The 18,585-nt window shown below is 38.1% G+C and overlaps 1 protein-coding gene across 1 annotated transcript; it reads right to left on the bottom strand.

Annotated features, from left to right (window-relative positions):
* Positions 1 to 83: 83 nt before the first annotated feature.
* Positions 84 to 15,816, bottom strand: LOC104067629 (prostatic acid phosphatase-like). Its single transcript, XM_009570404.2, has 11 exons — positions 15,703 to 15,816; positions 14,280 to 14,375; positions 11,886 to 11,972; positions 10,974 to 11,126; positions 8,790 to 8,888; positions 7,595 to 7,690; positions 5,475 to 5,607; positions 4,199 to 4,281; positions 3,216 to 3,322; positions 2,573 to 2,742; positions 84 to 742 (listed from the first exon to the last, which is right to left on the bottom strand). The coding sequence occupies exons 1-10, from the start codon at positions 15,814 to 15,816 to the stop codon at positions 2,586 to 2,588; spliced, it is 1,125 nt and encodes a 374-aa protein (XP_009568699.2). The 3' UTR covers positions 84 to 742; positions 2,573 to 2,585.
* Positions 15,817 to 18,585: the final 2,769 nt, after the last annotated feature.

Genomic DNA, 18,585 nt, shown 5'->3' with positions numbered 1-18,585 from the left:
AAGCCTTGTTGGGTCAGCCAATTGTCTGCCAGGTATTCACAGTAGCCAGCCTGGCTCTTTGTAGGCTTTTAGGTCTAGATCCATGGTCCTTCCTTTCGATAAGTCTCACCTTCCTTCTGTATAGAGGTGGAAATTTTGAGCATGTATAAGATGGAGAAAAGAAAAAGAAAGACATCTTTTAGTAAACAGACATTATCTTAAGTTTCGTAGCTTCAGGGATCTCTTCGTGTAAAAGTTTTTGTTACTTCTTGAGTACAATAAAGTATAAGGACAGTGGAATAACTCCTCCTTTTGGAGGCTGATTTTGAAGCACTACTTCCCTCACAAGGCCTGGAAGTTCTTGTCTCATTCTTAAAAAAAGGGCAACACTTCTTCAGAGTTATTTTCCAATTTTACTGTAAATTAACGCTATAGTCCTTCAAAACACTATTACTACAGTTGCATTCTTTGATCAGTTCTGCCAAAGTCCCTTTGGACTGAACAGATCTAGAAAAATTACTCTGGTTTCATATTGCTGTTGTGTTTCACCACTTGATAAAATAAAGCAAATGTTCATGAAGCACGTCATCACATTCTGTAATTTTGATTTGTTGTAGTGAGGAATGTTTTCTTTTGATAGAGATCAGGAGACTGTTGCTCATGTTGGTGGAAGTTAATGCAAAAAGTTAGGCTGTAGTCACATGACAGTGTGGGAGGAAGTGTTTCACAAAGCTAATCACACTGAGGATCATGAAGGGAACACCTAAAGGTAAGACAAAAAGAGAGAATCGTTCTTAGTATATAGCCTCATCCTCTGAAAACGTGGCGAATCTGTTAACAGTACCTCAACAGGTGGTTCGCTCACACTAAGTGCAGAAGAGTTAACAAATTTGCTCCCATTTTGATGGGATTAGGAAAAGTCTATTGAAATGGTGGGACAATCAACACTGAAACCTTCCTGAACAGCCCAAAAGAGCGCAGTGAAATGCTTTATCGCCTTTCCAAATATGCTGAGCTGTCTTCACTTCCTGTGTTGCACACTATGGTCATCATCACATGGAGTAACTAATTTATACCACCCTCAAATACTGCTACTTGCTTGTGTGACCTCCAATAACAATCCTTGCCTAACCCCTGTATTTCCCAATACTGCCATCATAAGACATCTCCATGAAATTTTAATTGAGCATTTTCTGGAAAGAGCTCTATGTTTGAGAAATGGTGTCTCCACGTAGGATAGCTATGTAACGTAAATTTTTAAGCTCAGCCACAGTCCTGGATTTCATTTATGGTTACTGCATTTATGGGCTTATATTCATCAAAAATTCTGATGCATGTATAATCAAATATTAACATATGCATTGGCAAAGGACAATATTTGACATGATGTTTTGGCTAAGTTGAAAACAGCTGAAATCATTGATGTTGCAGCCATGTATGTTAGGTGTAAATGTGACCTGTAAACTGTTTGCATCTCTTTTCCTTCCTTGGTGTTAAAGATCTGTTTTCCCTCCTGGTGTTAACGATCGGGCGTTCCAGTTTATCTGTGTTCACTGAGAATTAGTAATACACAGTGGTAAGACACAGTGCAGTCCCTCTGTCAATGTGCTGCACAGTGCGGGCTGTGGGGCAATATGTTTTGGCATTTTGCAAAGTGTCACTAATACACAGTTGTTCGTGTTCCACCACGTCCCCTGTTCCCTCCGGCAAATTACCTTTTCCAATTCAGTATGGTAATTTCCTGATAAGTTTCCTGAGAATTTGTGAGCAGTTAATATTGTGAAGAAATTTATTTAGTGAATCATTAGCTTCTAATTATTCATTCATGCTGGCTAAACTGTCTCCAATTTGTTCATGGATTCAAGATATTTAACAAGAAACTACTTGCAACCAGGTGTGTTGGCTTGCCTGTATTCTTCTAATCTCTGATGTTTCAAATTCTTCTTGACAACAGTGATTCAGAAAGCCAATATAGGATTTTTTAATGTTAGGTACAACATTTGATCATCAGAAAATGTGGGGACACCTTTGAATCCTGGGTCCTATTTCTTCTGTGTCTCCCTTAAAGAGTATAGAGCTAGATACAGAGAGACAATGTAATTCTCTGCCTTCCTGTTCCCTCTTTCTGTGAATGTAAATATCATCAGTGGTCAAAATGGAAAGTTAGACAGCCTGACATTGACATACTGACAACGTACTAGGGAATTTATGTGTACTACGAACCCATAATGTTTTTAATCAGCTCAGACAAATACTCTACAGTAAGAGAAGATTAGGTGAATTGTTATAATTCACTGCATTTGTATCTGCTTCTTCAGGACTGAACATTTTGACTGTACTAAAACCAAAACAACACACCCTAAAGTCAAATCAGCCTTGTTTCCATTTCACCAGAAAGTTGGGCCAGAATAGATAAATATCTCAATGGAGCAGAAACTATGGCCATGGGGACAATTCTGTCTTACTGGATCTGAATATTTTTCATTTTAGACCAGATCCTTATGAAAATTCTTGTTACTTCAAATGAGCTCTTGGCAGCAGATGTAATCCTGACTTTACTTTCAGGTACGTGTGCCCTAAGCATTTAACTTACCTCCTTTTATGTCTTACATCCTACATTCTTTTGTCCAATGGTGTGCTAGGACTGGGGAAACCAACTGAGTAAATCTCCCCAGTGGACAGCGAAATTTGCAGCCAGGAAGAGTGAGGGGGTGAGGATCTCTTAAAGGATTATTCCGATAGTACATTTCTATGGTGTATTGCCTGTTGTGAAAGACAAAAGAGTCAAAATAAACTTAGATATGCAGAACCACGTAGCCTTTTAATGTTGTTAGTGATTGTACTTCTGGACAAAATTTTAGCCAGCCTATTTGTCTGTCTATTAATATATACCAGTAGTACTCTGAAGAGATCTTTTTAAAAAAATAGGTGATCACCACCAATACGCATGTAGTTTTTCTTCTTGGTAGAGAGTCAAGGAGTTAAATAGATAAAAAGGGTATAGTAAAACCTCTCATAACACAATAAAGCAATATATAGAGGGTTTCTAGGCTGCAGTACTGTGATACTGCTACTATCAATAACTGCTAAATTGAGTCTAATTATGATAATTAAAATCAATCTATAGTGTTTTGCCATGTAGTTATACTTTGTGTATCAAGTTTAACTAGCAAGGGGTATGAGTAAATTGCTTTTAGAAAAAGTATATGTCAGCAGTACATCTTGCAGATACTTGCCCATTCTTTTCTTGGTAAAGCTCAAAGAAATGACAGGCACTGTAAGGAGGCAATTTCCCACTGGAGACATTGAGAGCCATCTGTAAGGCAACAATGGTGGCTGCGTGCTGTAAATGCAAGAAACGTTTAATTAAAGGCCTATGAAAAACAATAGCATCTACCTGTTATTTAACAACATGTCTGGGGCATTATCTGTCCACTTAACATTACCTGTGTGGCCTCATTAATACTTACCCTCTGCCCTCTGCAACCTTAGGCAAATACTGTCCTTTTATGGCTGTACAAACTGAAATGCTGCATGTATAAAGTATAAATATATGTAAATATTTAAAGGGACATAGTCAATTGCAGTTCTTATCCAAGTTAGTAGGAGCTATGAAAACTTCTTTTAAAAAGAACTAGTGGTTTTTCATGTTAAGTAAAAGGTATTGGAAATCAGATCAGGAAACTTTTTGGCTGGTATACCTGATTGGTCATAAACTAACGGCAGTTTAGAAATAGGAGTCTTTACTGAAATGGGAGCTTTTTGCCAAAAATATCCTTCTCCAATGACAGTGTTTGCACATTCTAAACAAAAATATAAAGTCACTATTAAGTATCTGCCTTCATAGGATCTTCTAAAATTACTAACTTAATTTTTCTTTTGTTTCTCCTTTTGCGTTTGAAAAAGATGCAGGAAGCAGGAGATGTGTTTCTAAGTTATCTTTGTGACAGAGCTTCAATAAAACATGAGACATGTTTTTTCCAGTTCTCTGCTCAATCAAAACAATATTACAAGGAAACGAGCCATGATGTCAGGTAGAAAATGGAATTTAAAGTGGTATCTGTTTATTAAAGAATGAAAATAAACCAATGGCATTTAAGGTTAACAAAATTAAAAAAAATGCTTGTAAATGTATTTCATGAAGGAAATAAAGATCCATGGCTTTCGCTGCATTTAATAACTACAGAAAAGGAGAATGAAAGAAACAAAAAGGACTCACCGTGGAATACATAACCATTTTTCGCTGGTGTGAAGGCTTTCTAGCATCTGAGATATGCTTTAGTATAGTTTTTAAAAGAATACCTGAAAGAAAATGGGGAAGCAATGACAATGAAAGGGATGCTTGTGTTAATATCTGTATCACTTGTTACTGTTTTAACACAATCTGTCTTTAAATGCACCAGATTTATTCAATTGACTTTATAGGTAATTTGTGTGGAATGTCCTAGTTAGTTTGGATACTATCTTTTACATGAACAGCGGGCCTACTTTACTTTTGTGTAAAATGTTTTGGGGATCCCTAATGGTTTCAGCAGCTTCAAACAGGGCATTCACAGCTGCTTTTTGCCAGCAGAGTAGTGCACGAAGAGCACGGTAATGAATACCGCCTTCTTTTGTATGTAACTCCATTGACTCCTTGGTTTCCAGAGGAAAAGAAAGAACACATCCTTTGGACTCAAGGCCTTTCTGAATTATGTGGTTCTCTCTGTTTTGTTAATGTTCACTGCTGAAAAGTTGCGAGATAAAGTATATGAATTAAATCAATAGCTGTGCTAGTGTGTTAGCGTAAGTTTGGAATCTTGAAAAATTAAAATCCTAAAATGAGAACTGAACATGCTAGTAGAATTACATGCATGTATGTTCTTCATCTGCTGGCACATTTTTAATACCATTTGTTAGTAAAGCAACAGTATAGGTTTGAACTTTGTGCTTAGTTTTGAATGTCGGAGCTCCAAAAATGCACACAAATTAATCCATGGTAATATGTGATTTTTCCTTGTAACTCACAGAGACTGACTGTACAGTGTCTATAGAAAACAAAATGAGGCTCAAAAGGGGGCAGTGGATGAATGGAAGAGAATAAGTGATTAAAAAAAGTATGAACTATTTTTAAATTTCAGCCAGTATTTGCTGAGTTTAGAAGCAGTTTAGTACTCTCACTTTAGTAATCTCAGTAATGGAATATGAAGACAACAAAGGCAATCATCCTAGAAATTATTACAAATAATATTTGTTGAGTAAGTTAAGGATGGTAACTTACATTAAATTCAGACTTGATTTAATTTAGCAAGAATTTATATATTGCTTTGAATTTATTATACAGCATAATCAAAATGATACCTCCTTTATAATGCTAAATTAGGATATTTGTGATTCATATCTTCCCAACGTCCTGGCATCTTTCATAGTTCTACTACGGAATCAGCAACAATGTTTATTATATACCCTTTCCTGGGAGTACTCTTGGTTTTAAATAGGGTAAGAATTCAGCTTACCTCCCTGCAAACGTGATTTTTGTATTTGTTTGTGGAGCCCGAATTCTGCTTGCAATAACAATTCTGAGAGCTTTATCAGCTTGGTCCTGACACCATGAGTAGCCCAAACAGGTAAAGTGTAATTGTTAATATCCTACAGTGAAGAAAGAAAACATGGTGATTTTCTTACTGATTCCTACTGCTAGCTGTTGTTTGTTTTGGCACAAAATGTTTGTCAGAACAAATTCTGAATGTTTCACTGAAGTAACATTTTCTCTTTATAATAAAATAATGACTGTATTTTGCTTTTAGACAGCTGTAGATTCGTATTTATAGACTTACACTACTTAAAACAACGTCGAACGGCAGCATTCAAGAAAAGGAATTCAACAAGTAAAGGAAATACAATGCGAGACATTATTATTCAAAAACCTGCTGGCTTTATTTATGCTAATTGCCAATGCAATTGTCAGGAGCATAAAAAATTCACTTTAGACTCTTTCTTTTTTAGCCACCTACTGGGATATATCCTGAGATCTTCACTGAAACAAATCCTATGCAGATGTCAGGATTTTAAGGGCTTGCAGCTCTGACACATAAATGAGATTAAAAGATCAAGATTATGTATAGCTGTAATTCAGATGCAGTGGAGTGTGAAGGGATTAGATACATAGATGGATACATAATTTGTGTTTTGAGGAAAGAACTGAATAGTTGCATGCTGTTTAAGACAGTGTTGTAGGCAAGCAAGTACCTCAGTCTGCAGGTTACCTGAAACTCAGATGACACTTGGCCAACAATAAGAAATATAGAGAAACGCATGTTGCTGCGGTTTCATTAATTGTGTTTAAAAAACTATGCAAGAAAGCTGTCTTTGTATGCTTGAAAGAGTGGATTTTCTGGCAGATGTCTTAGCTGATACCCCCAGAGTCTTCAGTGAGTAGTATGAGAGACCAAATCTCATCAAATCTAACAGTAGAAGGAAAAATTCAACTACTGAAACAAAAAGTTCTGGTCTTGAGCTGTCCTGCATTTGGAAAATATGTAGGGGTGACCTCAGTGAAATAATAGTGAAATGTCCCAACATGTTAACATTTCATTTAGCTTAAGGCCTTGGATAACATTCCATCCAAGACTGCTTTGACCAAAGTTGAAACGTTGCAGAAACTGCAGGACAGAAGGTAAACTCATTAGCATCACAGCTAAGTATTACATGTTGCTAGCGAAATCCACCTTAAAACTGCTTCAGTTTTCTAGGGGATATCTCAATACTGGTGGAAAATTCACCATCAATATTTGAGTTTAAAGATAATTATACATTAAAGCATTTGTGGTGAATGCTGCCTGCAGCAATAGATTTTTAACACAGGACTGCAATTTTCACCTTTTTCAGCTGAGATAGGTCTACGCTTTAAAGTAATTTGAAGTGGGGCTTGTTGCTAAATTAAGGGCACTCAAGATCTTTTCAAATCCCAGTCTGAGGTACCAGACAGGGTATGAGACCCAGATAACCACAGCAGCTGGGCACTATAGTATCCCTTTTTTAGTAGAATTCATGTTTCTTTGTGATGTGCTTGGTTTCTTTGCTAAGAATAGGTTCCCAAACTTGCACAAATAGCCATTTGTGTCATTCCAATGACTGCTTAATTCCTGAAAACACTGATTTACTGTCCATATGCATATAATATCTTGTCTTGATTATACAATTAACATGAAGTCTTTGTGGAAGTATGCTTATGTTTCTTTGCCACCAGCAAATTTTATTTCTGTGTATGAATGTGAGGGGGTTTGGAGGAGTTAAAGGACATTCTATCCAAAGTTCTGCTTTTGCCTAATTCTCTACATGTACTCATTGATGGAATACTGGATTTGCCAGGCCATTGGTTTGTGTTCCTTATAGTGGAGGAAGACCCATAGCTACCTCATACAGTCATAGTGTCTTTACAGGATTTTCAATTGCAAGTTTGATGTTTGGTGAGGGTTTCTGGGGAAGAATGTGAAAATAGTCTGTCATTTTAAAAAGTACGGAAGCACAGACCTATCCTCTTTTGATGCCTTACAAATAATAGAAATAAGAGCTAAAATGAGTTTTGAGGAGTGTATTTCTATTGGACTTCGTGAATTTTCATTATATTATTTACCTCATATTGTAAAGTGTCAGAGAGTTTCCAAATTCTTTCAGCGTTCAATTTCTTCAATGCGTAGCCTGTATGAGTTGCTAAAAACTTCAGAAATGGCTGAAATACAAAAAAAATAAACTTGTAGTACACAGGGCCTTTTTACATCATTTCTATACAGTGTCAAACTAGTACATAGTAATTTTCAGAAACAAAGCAGTCTTTGCACCTAAACAACAAACCATTGCCTAGTGGTAAGAGAATTTGGCCTGTTCATCTACTCAAGGCTGGTGATCTGAGTTTGGATTTGAAATATGGTGGTGGTTTATGCTTGGTGGCAATGTTCAGAAGAGGGTAGAGCAGAGGGAACGAATGTATGAAGAAGTCTGGCAGAAATAAAGAAGTGTACTTAAAGGAAGTGTGATAAACAGAATGGTTCTGATGTTGGTACTGAGCAGAAAAGAAGTGTGATGCAAATTTGGTGAAACTGGCATGTCATATCTAAGTGCAGAACCATTGGGAGATGGCTGAAGTCAGTGGCTAAAGATTATAGAGAAACACGTGACTTTGCTATTGTCATTATGAAGAAAACTGTGAAGAAGGATGTTGCAGGAGAACAGACAAGTGATTACATGCCCATGGCAAAGATTTTGATGGTGGAGAAAGTAGGGATACCTAACAGAAGCAAGAAGGAAATGTAAGTGAGCACCTGGATGAAGACTTTGGGTGTGAGACCTGCATAGGTATTTGAGGAAAGCACTGAGGCTGTTATAGAAAATCTGGGGAATTGAGCTGTGAGCATTTTGTGGTAGAAGAGGAATCAGAACTAGCAGAGAGTTACACAGTCAGAGACGTCAAAGGAGTTGCTTTACATAGGAGTAAACAGAGAGAGATATTGGAGTGATTCGGGAGGTATTGGCACTGATCTGATCTGAGTTTTTGTTTTGTCTGCTCTCCTAGAAGGTGTGTGGACTGGTGTTTTGCAAGGTAGTCAATAATTTATCTTTCCATGACTTGCAATTTTCAGTTGATGGGAATAACCCAGTCCAGCTGGCTAAGTAATGTTGTAATTGTTTTTTGGCTATGTAGTCTACATCCACTGTGAAGAGTAGAGATACGGAAAGAGCATATCGACTGCCATTTTATTAACCTACAGGTTAAGCAATGTTGACAGAAGTGGTACATTTCAATGAGAATTCCAGAACTGAAAATACTTTACCCTGTACTCCTTGAACTGCCTTTGGTAATCCCTTGTTGCAAAGGTTTCTCTCAGAAGCTCATTGTATTTTGGGCAGTGTGAGAAAGGTAAGTATAGCAACTGAAAAAAAAGTTGCAAAATATTAGTTAGGCAAGGTGCACGCTTCTTGTTCTGCAATTCAATACATCCTTACAGGATTGTTTTTCTGGTTGGCTGCACTAGTTAGGACAAGCTGAAAAATAGTTTGGGAATGTAGTTTTCAAGGATATTCATCTTCGGAACTGTGAGAGTCATACTGAGGAATACTTCCAAAATAGTCTTTAAATGTTCAGGGGAGTAATAGCTGCAGTAGTTCAAAGTTAAAGGATTCATTTATGCAGGCTGAAATTTGTCCCTTGACAGAAGACTAACACCAGCCCTCACAAATTGCTTTGTGCTTGGCTTCCCTAGAGATGATTTCACTCATATTTGGTCTTTCTTTAAACACATTGTCACCTTTCTGCAATGAACTACTGAGAAGCAGCTGGGCTGCAACGGGAGCACACTCAGCTGTATTAAGTGTGCTTACCCTGATTCTGTTTAATTCAGCTAAATTGTAGAAACCTGTCAAGTTTCTATAACTCAGTTTTGTTTCACAATTCAAGACATATGAGGGCTAAAGGTTATATGCAAGTGGGATAACTTAAGAATTTGTTATTCATTAATCTAAGGTAGGCAGAGTTCATTCTTGTTTGAAGTTTTTTGTGTTAGATTTTAATGAAAAGTTAAAATGAAATTTGACTCTGAGATATTCATAGTTTTTTCTCTAATGTGCTTTTTGTACTGCTTCCAGTAATAAAGCTCTATAGTTTTGCAGTTAAAAGAACTTTAAAAAGAACTTAGGAGCTCTGAAGGAATAATTAGCTTGGAAAGTTTCACAGCAGTTTCACTATCTTTTTAGAAACATAATCTATTTATTTCAGAAGGTAGAAAGGATTTCTGAATTATAACAATAGGTTGTGGACTTTACCAATAAGGGACAGACTCTCATTTTGTGCAGTAGGATACATGTGGCCTCAAGTTTATCCTGTATATGTAGTAGAGTTGAAAAAGTACGATAAACCTGTGTGCTTTATGATTTGTTTGAATAAACTTACTTGCATGCCTAGATGTGAACAAGGTGCAGTATGTGCCTATTGAGTTTGATAGTGGTGTTGATACTGGCCAAGTATTCTTGCCTGTTTGCTAGGATACCCTCATCTGTGACAATGTTAGAAGCAGTTCCTGACTCTGCACCAGGCTGTGTGCATGAATCAGAAGACATCTCCACATCCTCCATCTTCATGCTCTCATCACTCTGAGGTGGGAAACATAATTCCATGTCTGTATTTGACCATATTCCCCTTTCACTGACTGTTAAATAGACTTACAAGCCCACACAAACTATCTCGCATCACTGGTGAAAACCTCCTCCCCAAAACTGGGATTCATAGGCTACACTCCTGAGGCTTCTTGGCTTTTTGTCACGGGATTTCCAGAAATGGGAAACTCCAGCTCTATTCAACAGCCCAGCTTTCCCCTCTAGGACAAGCAGATGCAGGCCACAGATCTTCTATCTGCACTATTCCTTACAGCTCCAAGGTGAGAACATGAGGAAGAGATATTAATAATAACATTGCCCTATGAACTCACGTTTGCAAAGCTTTGAGTCCGCCCTTCCTTTTCCTTTTTACTTTTTCCACCAGCCCTCAAAGTACATGCACTGACCTTCTAAGTGCATGAAAAACAACCCTGTGACTCAAATCACGTTGTAGTGAACATCCCAGAATGATTATTTTTTTGTCTTTTCAGTTGGCTCTCAATTAAAAAATATTGAAGGAGTAGTGAGAATGGGTGTGCTTCCTCTTGTTCCAGGTAGGAAGACATTTTTGTTTCAAATTTAGGATTAATCTACTCCTATTGTGGTTTACTCACATTATAGCTTAGTTCTTTTTCTCTCTACCCAGGACTTTTGTTTTTCTTCCTTTTTTTGTTTAATCCAGTTTTCTTTTGTGCAAGTTCATTCCCATGGAAACTCTTGACTATATTTCTGTTCAGCTTATTAGGCCTTTCTGCACAATGCTTGTAACATAATATATTTTTCATTGCCTTTACTATGTCCTTTACCTTCCCTCTTCATCTCATATCCTAGTTATGGGAAAGCAAATGTCTCTAGCTTCTACTCACATTATCGTGTGACCGTGGCACCGTGTGAACTGGAATTGGCTGCCAAAGGATTCTGGGGTTCCAGATCTCTCCCTGTGTCAGTGGGTACAGCCCAGCAAGACTTGCCTGAGCACTCATAAGCGTGTGATCACAGTCAGTGCTTTGAACATAAATCTGAAGCAAGAAGAAAAAGTAATTTTTAAGGTGATTTCTCCTGTTAGTTTCTTTCCTTTCTCTTTGTAAGAAAGATAGGGATTGGTACTGCACTGGGGAAGGTGGTATTGGAGTGGAATGAAGAAGGACCGTGAGAAAGAAGTGGGAGGGAGATAGAGTGAAGCTGGAATAGCGCCTTGGAATAAAATTTTGGAATAAAAGCTGCAACATGGTAGCAGTTCCCTTAAGAGTGAAGCTGGAATAGGGCCTTGGAATAAAATTTTGGAATAAAAGCTGCAACATGGTAGCAGTTCCCTTAAGAGTGAAGCTGGAATAGGGCCTTGGAATAAAATTTTGGAATAAAAGCTGCAACATGGTAGCAGTTCCCTTAGGAGTCCTTGTGAAAAGCATGAGACTGATTGCATTTCGCTATTTAGGCTTTGGGAGTTTGTATATGCGCAGAACAGCTGGACCTTAAATGGAAAGTTAGTTGTCTCTGCACATCGTATGGAAGTATAGAATTGGAGAAACCCAATACACATACTCTGCCATAAAACAGTGAGGCATCTGAACCTGATATACAGCCCCCAAAAAACCCTTTCACGTGGTTTTTAGCTAACCATCAGCCTGAATGAAAGTTGAGCCACAATTTAAGGGATGTTTTGAAATTACATTGAATTCAATGAGCATTAAGTTGTCTCCCACTGCCCAGGTTCAGACTCTCAGGAATTCCTATTAACATCCATGAAAAACATCTACCTTCGCAGATCCAGTACTTGCCTCACACTGCTTGTATACAGCACTCAGGAAATGAGAGTATCTTCTCCTCATGTACTGGCCGAGCTCATACTGTTGCTGTATGCCAAGCTGTAGAATTAACAGAATGTAAGTAACAGTGTAAGAGGCTCAAGAAGTGTGCTATACATTCATTCCTACAACCACAAAACCACCTAATATTTCATACTATTTCGATGAAGAACTTTTCCTTTTATAAAGGGAAGGAGGAAAGAAGACAGGAGAAAAATGCGGTAAAGTTGCTGTGTTTATGATGATGAATCTAGGATATGAATTCCATAGACCAGAGATTCAATATAGAGGCTACAATTTTAGCTTGAGCAAGATTATTTTTCAGGAAGGCAGAAAATCTTGAATAGATGACTTCAAGTAAAAGTTCTTCAAGCCCTTAGGTATTTTGCTGCTATGGTTAATTATCATTGAAAGTCTGAAACAATTGATTCTTTGTTCTTGCCTGTGTCCCCAGCTTTAAGCCCCTCAATCTTGTTATGTTCTTGAATGACACATTCTTTACCTTCACAGATCTTGTTCCCAATAAGATGATAATCAGTAAAATGGAGTCAAGTCACTTAATCTCCGTGTTAAACTAAACAGTTGACAATTCTCTAATCTCACAGCAAAATGGGTTTTCCAGCTTCAGCATTTTATAGCTATTTGTTGAACACTTTGCAACTTACTAACACAATTCTGTAAACACATGACATGACATGACAATCACATGCTGTGTCCCTGTAATTTTCTCAATATTGTCTATTTTTTTTTCTTGTGTCTGGTGTTTCCTGGCCTAAGTTGAAATATATTCAACTTTACTCATCTAATCATTACTCTGCACAGTGATTACTCACTGCTTTCTGAAGCTCTTTTCTAAGTCATAAGATCATAGGATAATTCAGGAGGAAAAGGACCTCAGGAAGTCTCTAGTCTAGCCTCCTGTCCAAAGCAGAGTCAGCTATGAGGTCAGGCCAATTTAACTCACGGCTCTATCCAGTGCCACACGTGCTTTACGGTGTGTATATGTGATCACTTCTTTTTGCTGCTGAAATTGTGCATTCAGAATTTCCTAGGGTACAGGCTTCTGCCCCAGCTTGCCTAATATGTGTGTTATTGAATCCTAACGTGTGGGTCTTGAAGCCTTCCATGCCCTGGAGCAGGCTGGTATGTTGTGCTGAATTTGCTTAAGTGCATATGTGAAATGATGGAGTCATAGCTGAGTTAAGGCATAAGAAGCTGGTCTGTCATTCCTGTTTCTTCAAGGGAGGTGATGCGAGAGGAAACAGGCCTGACTTTGCATTGGAGAACAGTATGGCCTCCCAAGAATGACAAGGAAGAGGAACCCCTCAAGCAGTTGATTCTATTCTGGTTTTGGTGGAGACCCGGCAAGTGACTAGTTCCCCTAGGAGAGAAGAGCACATGCATTGTGCTCGACCCTCTGGACATAAGCTGTGTGAGTAAATTTATCCTGCAGCAACCTAACAGACACACACCTTATAGTCTGCCTACACATGTACAATAGCCATTTATCACTCCGAATTTTGGCACATCAAAACTATTTCAGTGAGGCTGCATGGTTCCCAGAATCCTGGGTAAATAACTAGTGTTTTTTTCCATCCAAACAACATAACTTAGGGGAAAAGGAATAAAACACAGACAAAGAGGGACATGCTCGTGGGAGCAGAGTAGAAGTAGTCATAAAACCACATAGTGCCCACATATTCCTTTAAAGCCTGATACTATAGGAGTTCACCCTTGACTCCATTCACAAGAGACAGCTAATGCAAATATCAGTTAATGCAGAGATGCTGTTTCTGCAATTTGACTATGCAGTTACCTTAGCTGCTGCTAGTTGCTGCCATCAGCTGATACTTGCGTGTGAGCTCATCTCTGCCATATTCCACCAATTCCTGCACCATAACAGCTGAGCTTCAAATCAACTTTCCCTGGTATAGCATGAGAGAAGATTCTGCTAGCACTGATCTTAGTGGTTCACGACCTGCGAAGCACTCTTACTCTGCAGAGATTGCGGGCGGTCTGCAAGCACTTCCACCACATTATGCTACTGATGGTTAAAGCTTTGTCTTTGCTCTTGGGTGAGCTGCAGTGGTCATCAGTGCCTGGCTCCTCTTGGAAGACCATGGTCTGCAATCAAACAGCTCAACAAATGCTTCTATTGGACTGGGAACAGGCTGACTCAGTGTAATTTAAAATCAGAGACTGCTCATAATTGCAGCTTCCTGGTAAGTTCCTTGGCTGTCCTTTTGGAGGCCTGAGCATGGCAACTTAATATAGGCTTTCTCCAAGTGAAAACAAAGTTCCAAAGAGTAAATATTAACAGACTATGTTCCAATATTTCAGTATATTAGCCCATGTTAGCAAATGTACCTTGGTAAGCTGTCCATGTCCCTGGTGCCTTGCAACTTCTTTGTGCTTGTTGGTTGGAAAAAACTCCTGTGGGGTATAATCACCATGGCGAAATACCTGATAAAATAGATGGAATTCCCTTCACATTGCTGGGATACAATTAGTGCAGTCACAAGGAATATGCAATGAGAGCGAGGACTGTGCCAGACAGATGCTAAATATATTAATTGTGCTTTTCTTGGGTCTAGGTAACTAAAATACCTGTTTGATTTATTTAGACAAATGTAACCTTTCTTTTTTTTCCTAGCATTTGAAAAGTAGTGAGCTCAAATAAATTTTTTCAAGTTATAAAAGCTATAAAGTATCTTAATGTGTTTCAGAGAGGTTTTATATATTTTAGAAGGTATAGACCACAGCACTGATTAAACAGAAAACAAACAATCACCTAAATACTTTTCTAGAAATATTAAAACATTAATATTTTGGTAGGGCTAACTAGGAATTCAGAAGGAAAATGCCTGAACTACTGCTCTAGATAAAGTTTCTCTGGCTGACTGCTACGAAGTGTTCTTTCCTGGCAGAAATTAGCTTTAAAAAGTCACATGCTAACCTTTTCATCACAAGAAGTGATGAAAGTATCATCTAATACCTAAATACAGATTAAATGGTTACTCTGAAAACACAACCTTTTCTGGAATTTCACTTCAGGTGAAAGATGCATCTATAAAAATACATCAAGATTTTTCATTCCTGCATTCCTCTGCATTCTTTCCTTGTTCAACAAAATTGCCGTAGATATGTGTCACATAATTTTAAAATTTTACCACCAGACTTTTTTATTTCTTAACCCAAGTAGGGAGAAATAAGATTCAAAACTGCAGCACAAACAATATAGCTTATTTACAAGCATGTGTGAGGTTCAGAACAAATTTTAGCTTCCTGCAAACAAACAGTACATCATAATAATTGCAAATAGCATTAGTTTATTGGTACTATTTCTATGTTGCTTATTCAACGCCATAGTACGCTTGTTTGGGTTTCACATAATGAAATTTGTTTTGAATGTTAATCCACTGAAACCATTGGAGAACTGGAAACCCTTCAATGGTGAAGAGGGATTTTGCATAGTTGATACTTGTTCATAAAATCCTCTTTTGCCAATTAAAAGAAAGAATCCTATGCAATTCCTCTCTTACTGCTTTTAAAAAAGCATTCTTTGTCAATCCGGAAAGCTAAGTTCATCCAAGACTGCACAAGGGAAACAAAATTATGAAACCTTATTTAACATTGAGACATTTTTTTATCCAATGCAATAATGTATTTTGAATATGCAGGAAACAAATATTCACAAAGTGCCCCTGGGCCCTACCCTAGAGTACAAAGAGAGCAGTAAGTAAGTGATGGTTTTGAAGAAATTCCATTTGCCCATGAGCTATCTACTTACTACGGACACAAACTTCAGTTTTCTTTTTGCTGCGGTTTGGTGAAGAAAGATGCAGAAAAGGCAGAAAATGATACATAGACTCCAAATTCCACACCCCAGCTGCCTTGCTTTCATCCTGATAGTAGATTTCAGCTATTCTGCACACCAAGGTCCCTAGCTGCATGTGAGATACAGTAGATATGTGGCTGAGAGGGGAGGAGTCGGTTGTGCTGTGTGAAGTCTGAAATTGGGCTCCTCCTCCTCCCTTTTTATCCCTTCTTCAGTTAGTGTTTTCCAGGGAATTTGTGAAAGAAAAATGTATTTTGCACTTGTATTCAATTTCTGTGTCCCATGCGTAGCCTGAAGTGGAATCTCTGATCTCTCTAATTCCTGCCCCGGCACTTGCAAGGCAGGTGAATGAGAAGCACTAGAAGTTCCCTTCTATTATTTAAGATAGGATTTGGTATGGGTCAGCCAGCCTTCTCAGAAATGAAAATGCTGTAGATATGCAGTCTTTTGCTGTGTGCAAAAGCCCTAGTAAATCATCCTCATTCCTAGTGCTCACACAGTCTTCTCTGAATACTTTCTACTAGAAGGAGCAGTGCTGACAATTGTTCTTTTATAATGGATCTTTGGATTTTTCCCTGGATTTGTCTGTGTGGTCTGTAGGAGGAATAAACAGCAGAAGGTTTTTACTGCACAGGAGAAAGGATAAGCCTAAATTCGCTGCAAAAAAATAAAGATATATGAATGAAATTTTAATCTGTATAGTAGATTACATTTCTAGTGGCAGAACATGTCCCACTTTTTTCTAGAACTAGCCCCCAGAATTTCATACAGATAGGTAAATTTTTTATTTTCAAATTTCTCTTACTGCAAACACTCCAATTGTTACAGCATGCATAAATCAAGAAGTCTTTCTGTCACTACCCAGTGTATTTTAAATAAAGAAATAAAATCTGTCTCAGAGACAGTGTTGCAAGAGAACGGATTGATCTTACAAGCTTATTGTTCTGTGTTCGGTCACATTCGTATGTTAATGAAAACCCTGCTAATATGTAAAAAATGATGTCTTGGTGATCAAAAGCTCTCTGTAGGTAAGAATTTAAAAGAAATTACTGGAAAAAAAATCACATTGCTACCCAGAAAGATTACATGATCTTGAGTTGAGGCACAAATAACAAAACTTCCCTTCATAATTGTTAGAATCAGGCTTGTCTAGAGAAAACAGTTCTCTCTCCTGAAGTAAAAATGCTGTATCTTTCACACCTGTCAGAGCTGAAGAGATTCCTCTATGAAACATATAGAGGTCAGACTTTCTTGGTGAAAGATGGTTCTTCTGCCATTTCTGCTTTTCGTGCCTGACAAGCCTAACACCCTCATGCAGAAATAGAAAAATATGGGGATTTCTCACATTTATTGATTAAAGCTATTTGCGCTCTGCACATTTTCCTGCCTCCACTGACACTCAGACTTCAAAAAATCTTTCTAAAGAATCTACGTTTTGCTGGTTTTAGAGGACATGACACGGATGCCACTCCTAAAATACACTGCTCTGCAAGGCAAGGTTTTTAATTAGGCCAACTGGTGTCACTGAGGAAAATTCGTGAGTCCTCAGAATTACAAGGCTCCTTTCAGGTTCTTCAGACACTGCAGATATGTCTAGCAGGGAGAGCAGATATATGACTGGAGCAGAAAGGTTTAACTTTATTCTTTTCAAGCACCCATTGCCTCATACTTTCTGTGAGATTTCTTCAACAAGGAAGGAGAAATTACTTAGTTTGGAGATGACAAAGTCTTAGTGTAAAAACTAGTACTTGTTCCCTTTCATCTGAACTTGCTGCTGCTGCTAATTCTGTGGGAAGAGATGCATAAAGCACTGGAGTTGTTTTAAAGCACTCCATCTTGGTTAACTCTGTTGTTGCTGCTGAGGGTTGTGGGGGCGGAATGAAATAGGGTACTGTGCGATGTACCATCATTCCTGAGACTGAAACTCTAGGGAGCAGGTGGTGGAGTTCTCTTGGCAGCTAACTCTTAACTGTAGAAATCCCTTGTTTAGAGTGGTGAGAGGTGTGAAAACTATAGCTGCTTTCAAAGTCAAGGTAACTGATTCTTTAGCATCTCTGCAGCTTGTGTTAAACAGCAGCAGAAGATGGAAGAGGAGGAGATGACGATAAACACAATAAATGAATATCCTTCACTGCCTTGTACAAAGGAAAATTTATGAGGTGCAGATTGTATGCCTTTATCTTACCAGTTGAAGAAATGTTTATGAGATCACAATAAACATAATACTATTAAGCAAGTTTGTGTTTTGTCCTGTACTGTGATATCTGAAAAGTCAGTATGTTAAGAAATACTGCTGGATCTTTGATACTGGTTAAGGAATGTAAGTTTTCATTAATAGCCTTCCAATGCCTTAAAGAAGGTTCGCAGTTAAAGTGTATTATAGTATTTTAAAGATTATTAATCAAAGGACAATATTTGGCCCTCTAACTTGAACTGCAATAGAAAGAAATCTTCTCCAGGCTGTGATGTTTACCCCTGCCCTCAGCTTTTATTTAGTGTAAGATTAAATCTTGGTATTTAAACACAAGGTAGGGTTGGACTTGCATCTTGAGATGCAACTTCTTCACTGGCAATGAAGAAGGATTAGAATCAGTTGAAGATACACCAATAAGCATGTAAGGAGAAAACTCCAGTATGGAATCAACGGAGAGAGAAGGTGGCGGGTATAGCAGGACTTCAACCTTCCCATCCTGCCTCCAGTACTTCCCCCTCCCTGTAACGTTCCCTAGTGGGATACTCTATGGCTTTTGTAATGCTGATGTCTGTGCCCACTTCTTTTTCCACATCTTGTTTCTTCAGCCCCAGTCAGATCAGGACTGTATCTGTCCCTAAATA

Source organism: Cuculus canorus, chromosome 2 (assembly GCF_017976375.1).
Source record: "Cuculus canorus isolate bCucCan1 chromosome 2, bCucCan1.pri, whole genome shotgun sequence".
In the NCBI taxonomy this organism is placed as follows: Eukaryota; Metazoa; Chordata; class Aves; order Cuculiformes; family Cuculidae; genus Cuculus; species Cuculus canorus.
This window is presented reverse-complemented; position numbering and strand designations above follow the sequence as displayed.

Bases quoted from the DNA above. Each gene is read 5' to 3' on its own strand.
- LOC104067629 (XM_009570404.2), bottom strand. From the start codon at position 15,816: ATGAAAGCAAGGCAGCTGGGGTGTGGAATTTGGAGTCTATGTATCATT. The intron at 11,973-14,279 runs GTACATTTGCTA...TTAATTCTACAG, and splicing joins GACATGGACAGCTTACCAAG to CTTGGCATACAGCAACAGTA. The intron at 7,691-8,789 runs GTAAAGTATTTT...TTTGTATTTCAG, and splicing joins GGCAGTTCAAGGAGTACAGG to CCATTTCTGAAGTTTTTAGC.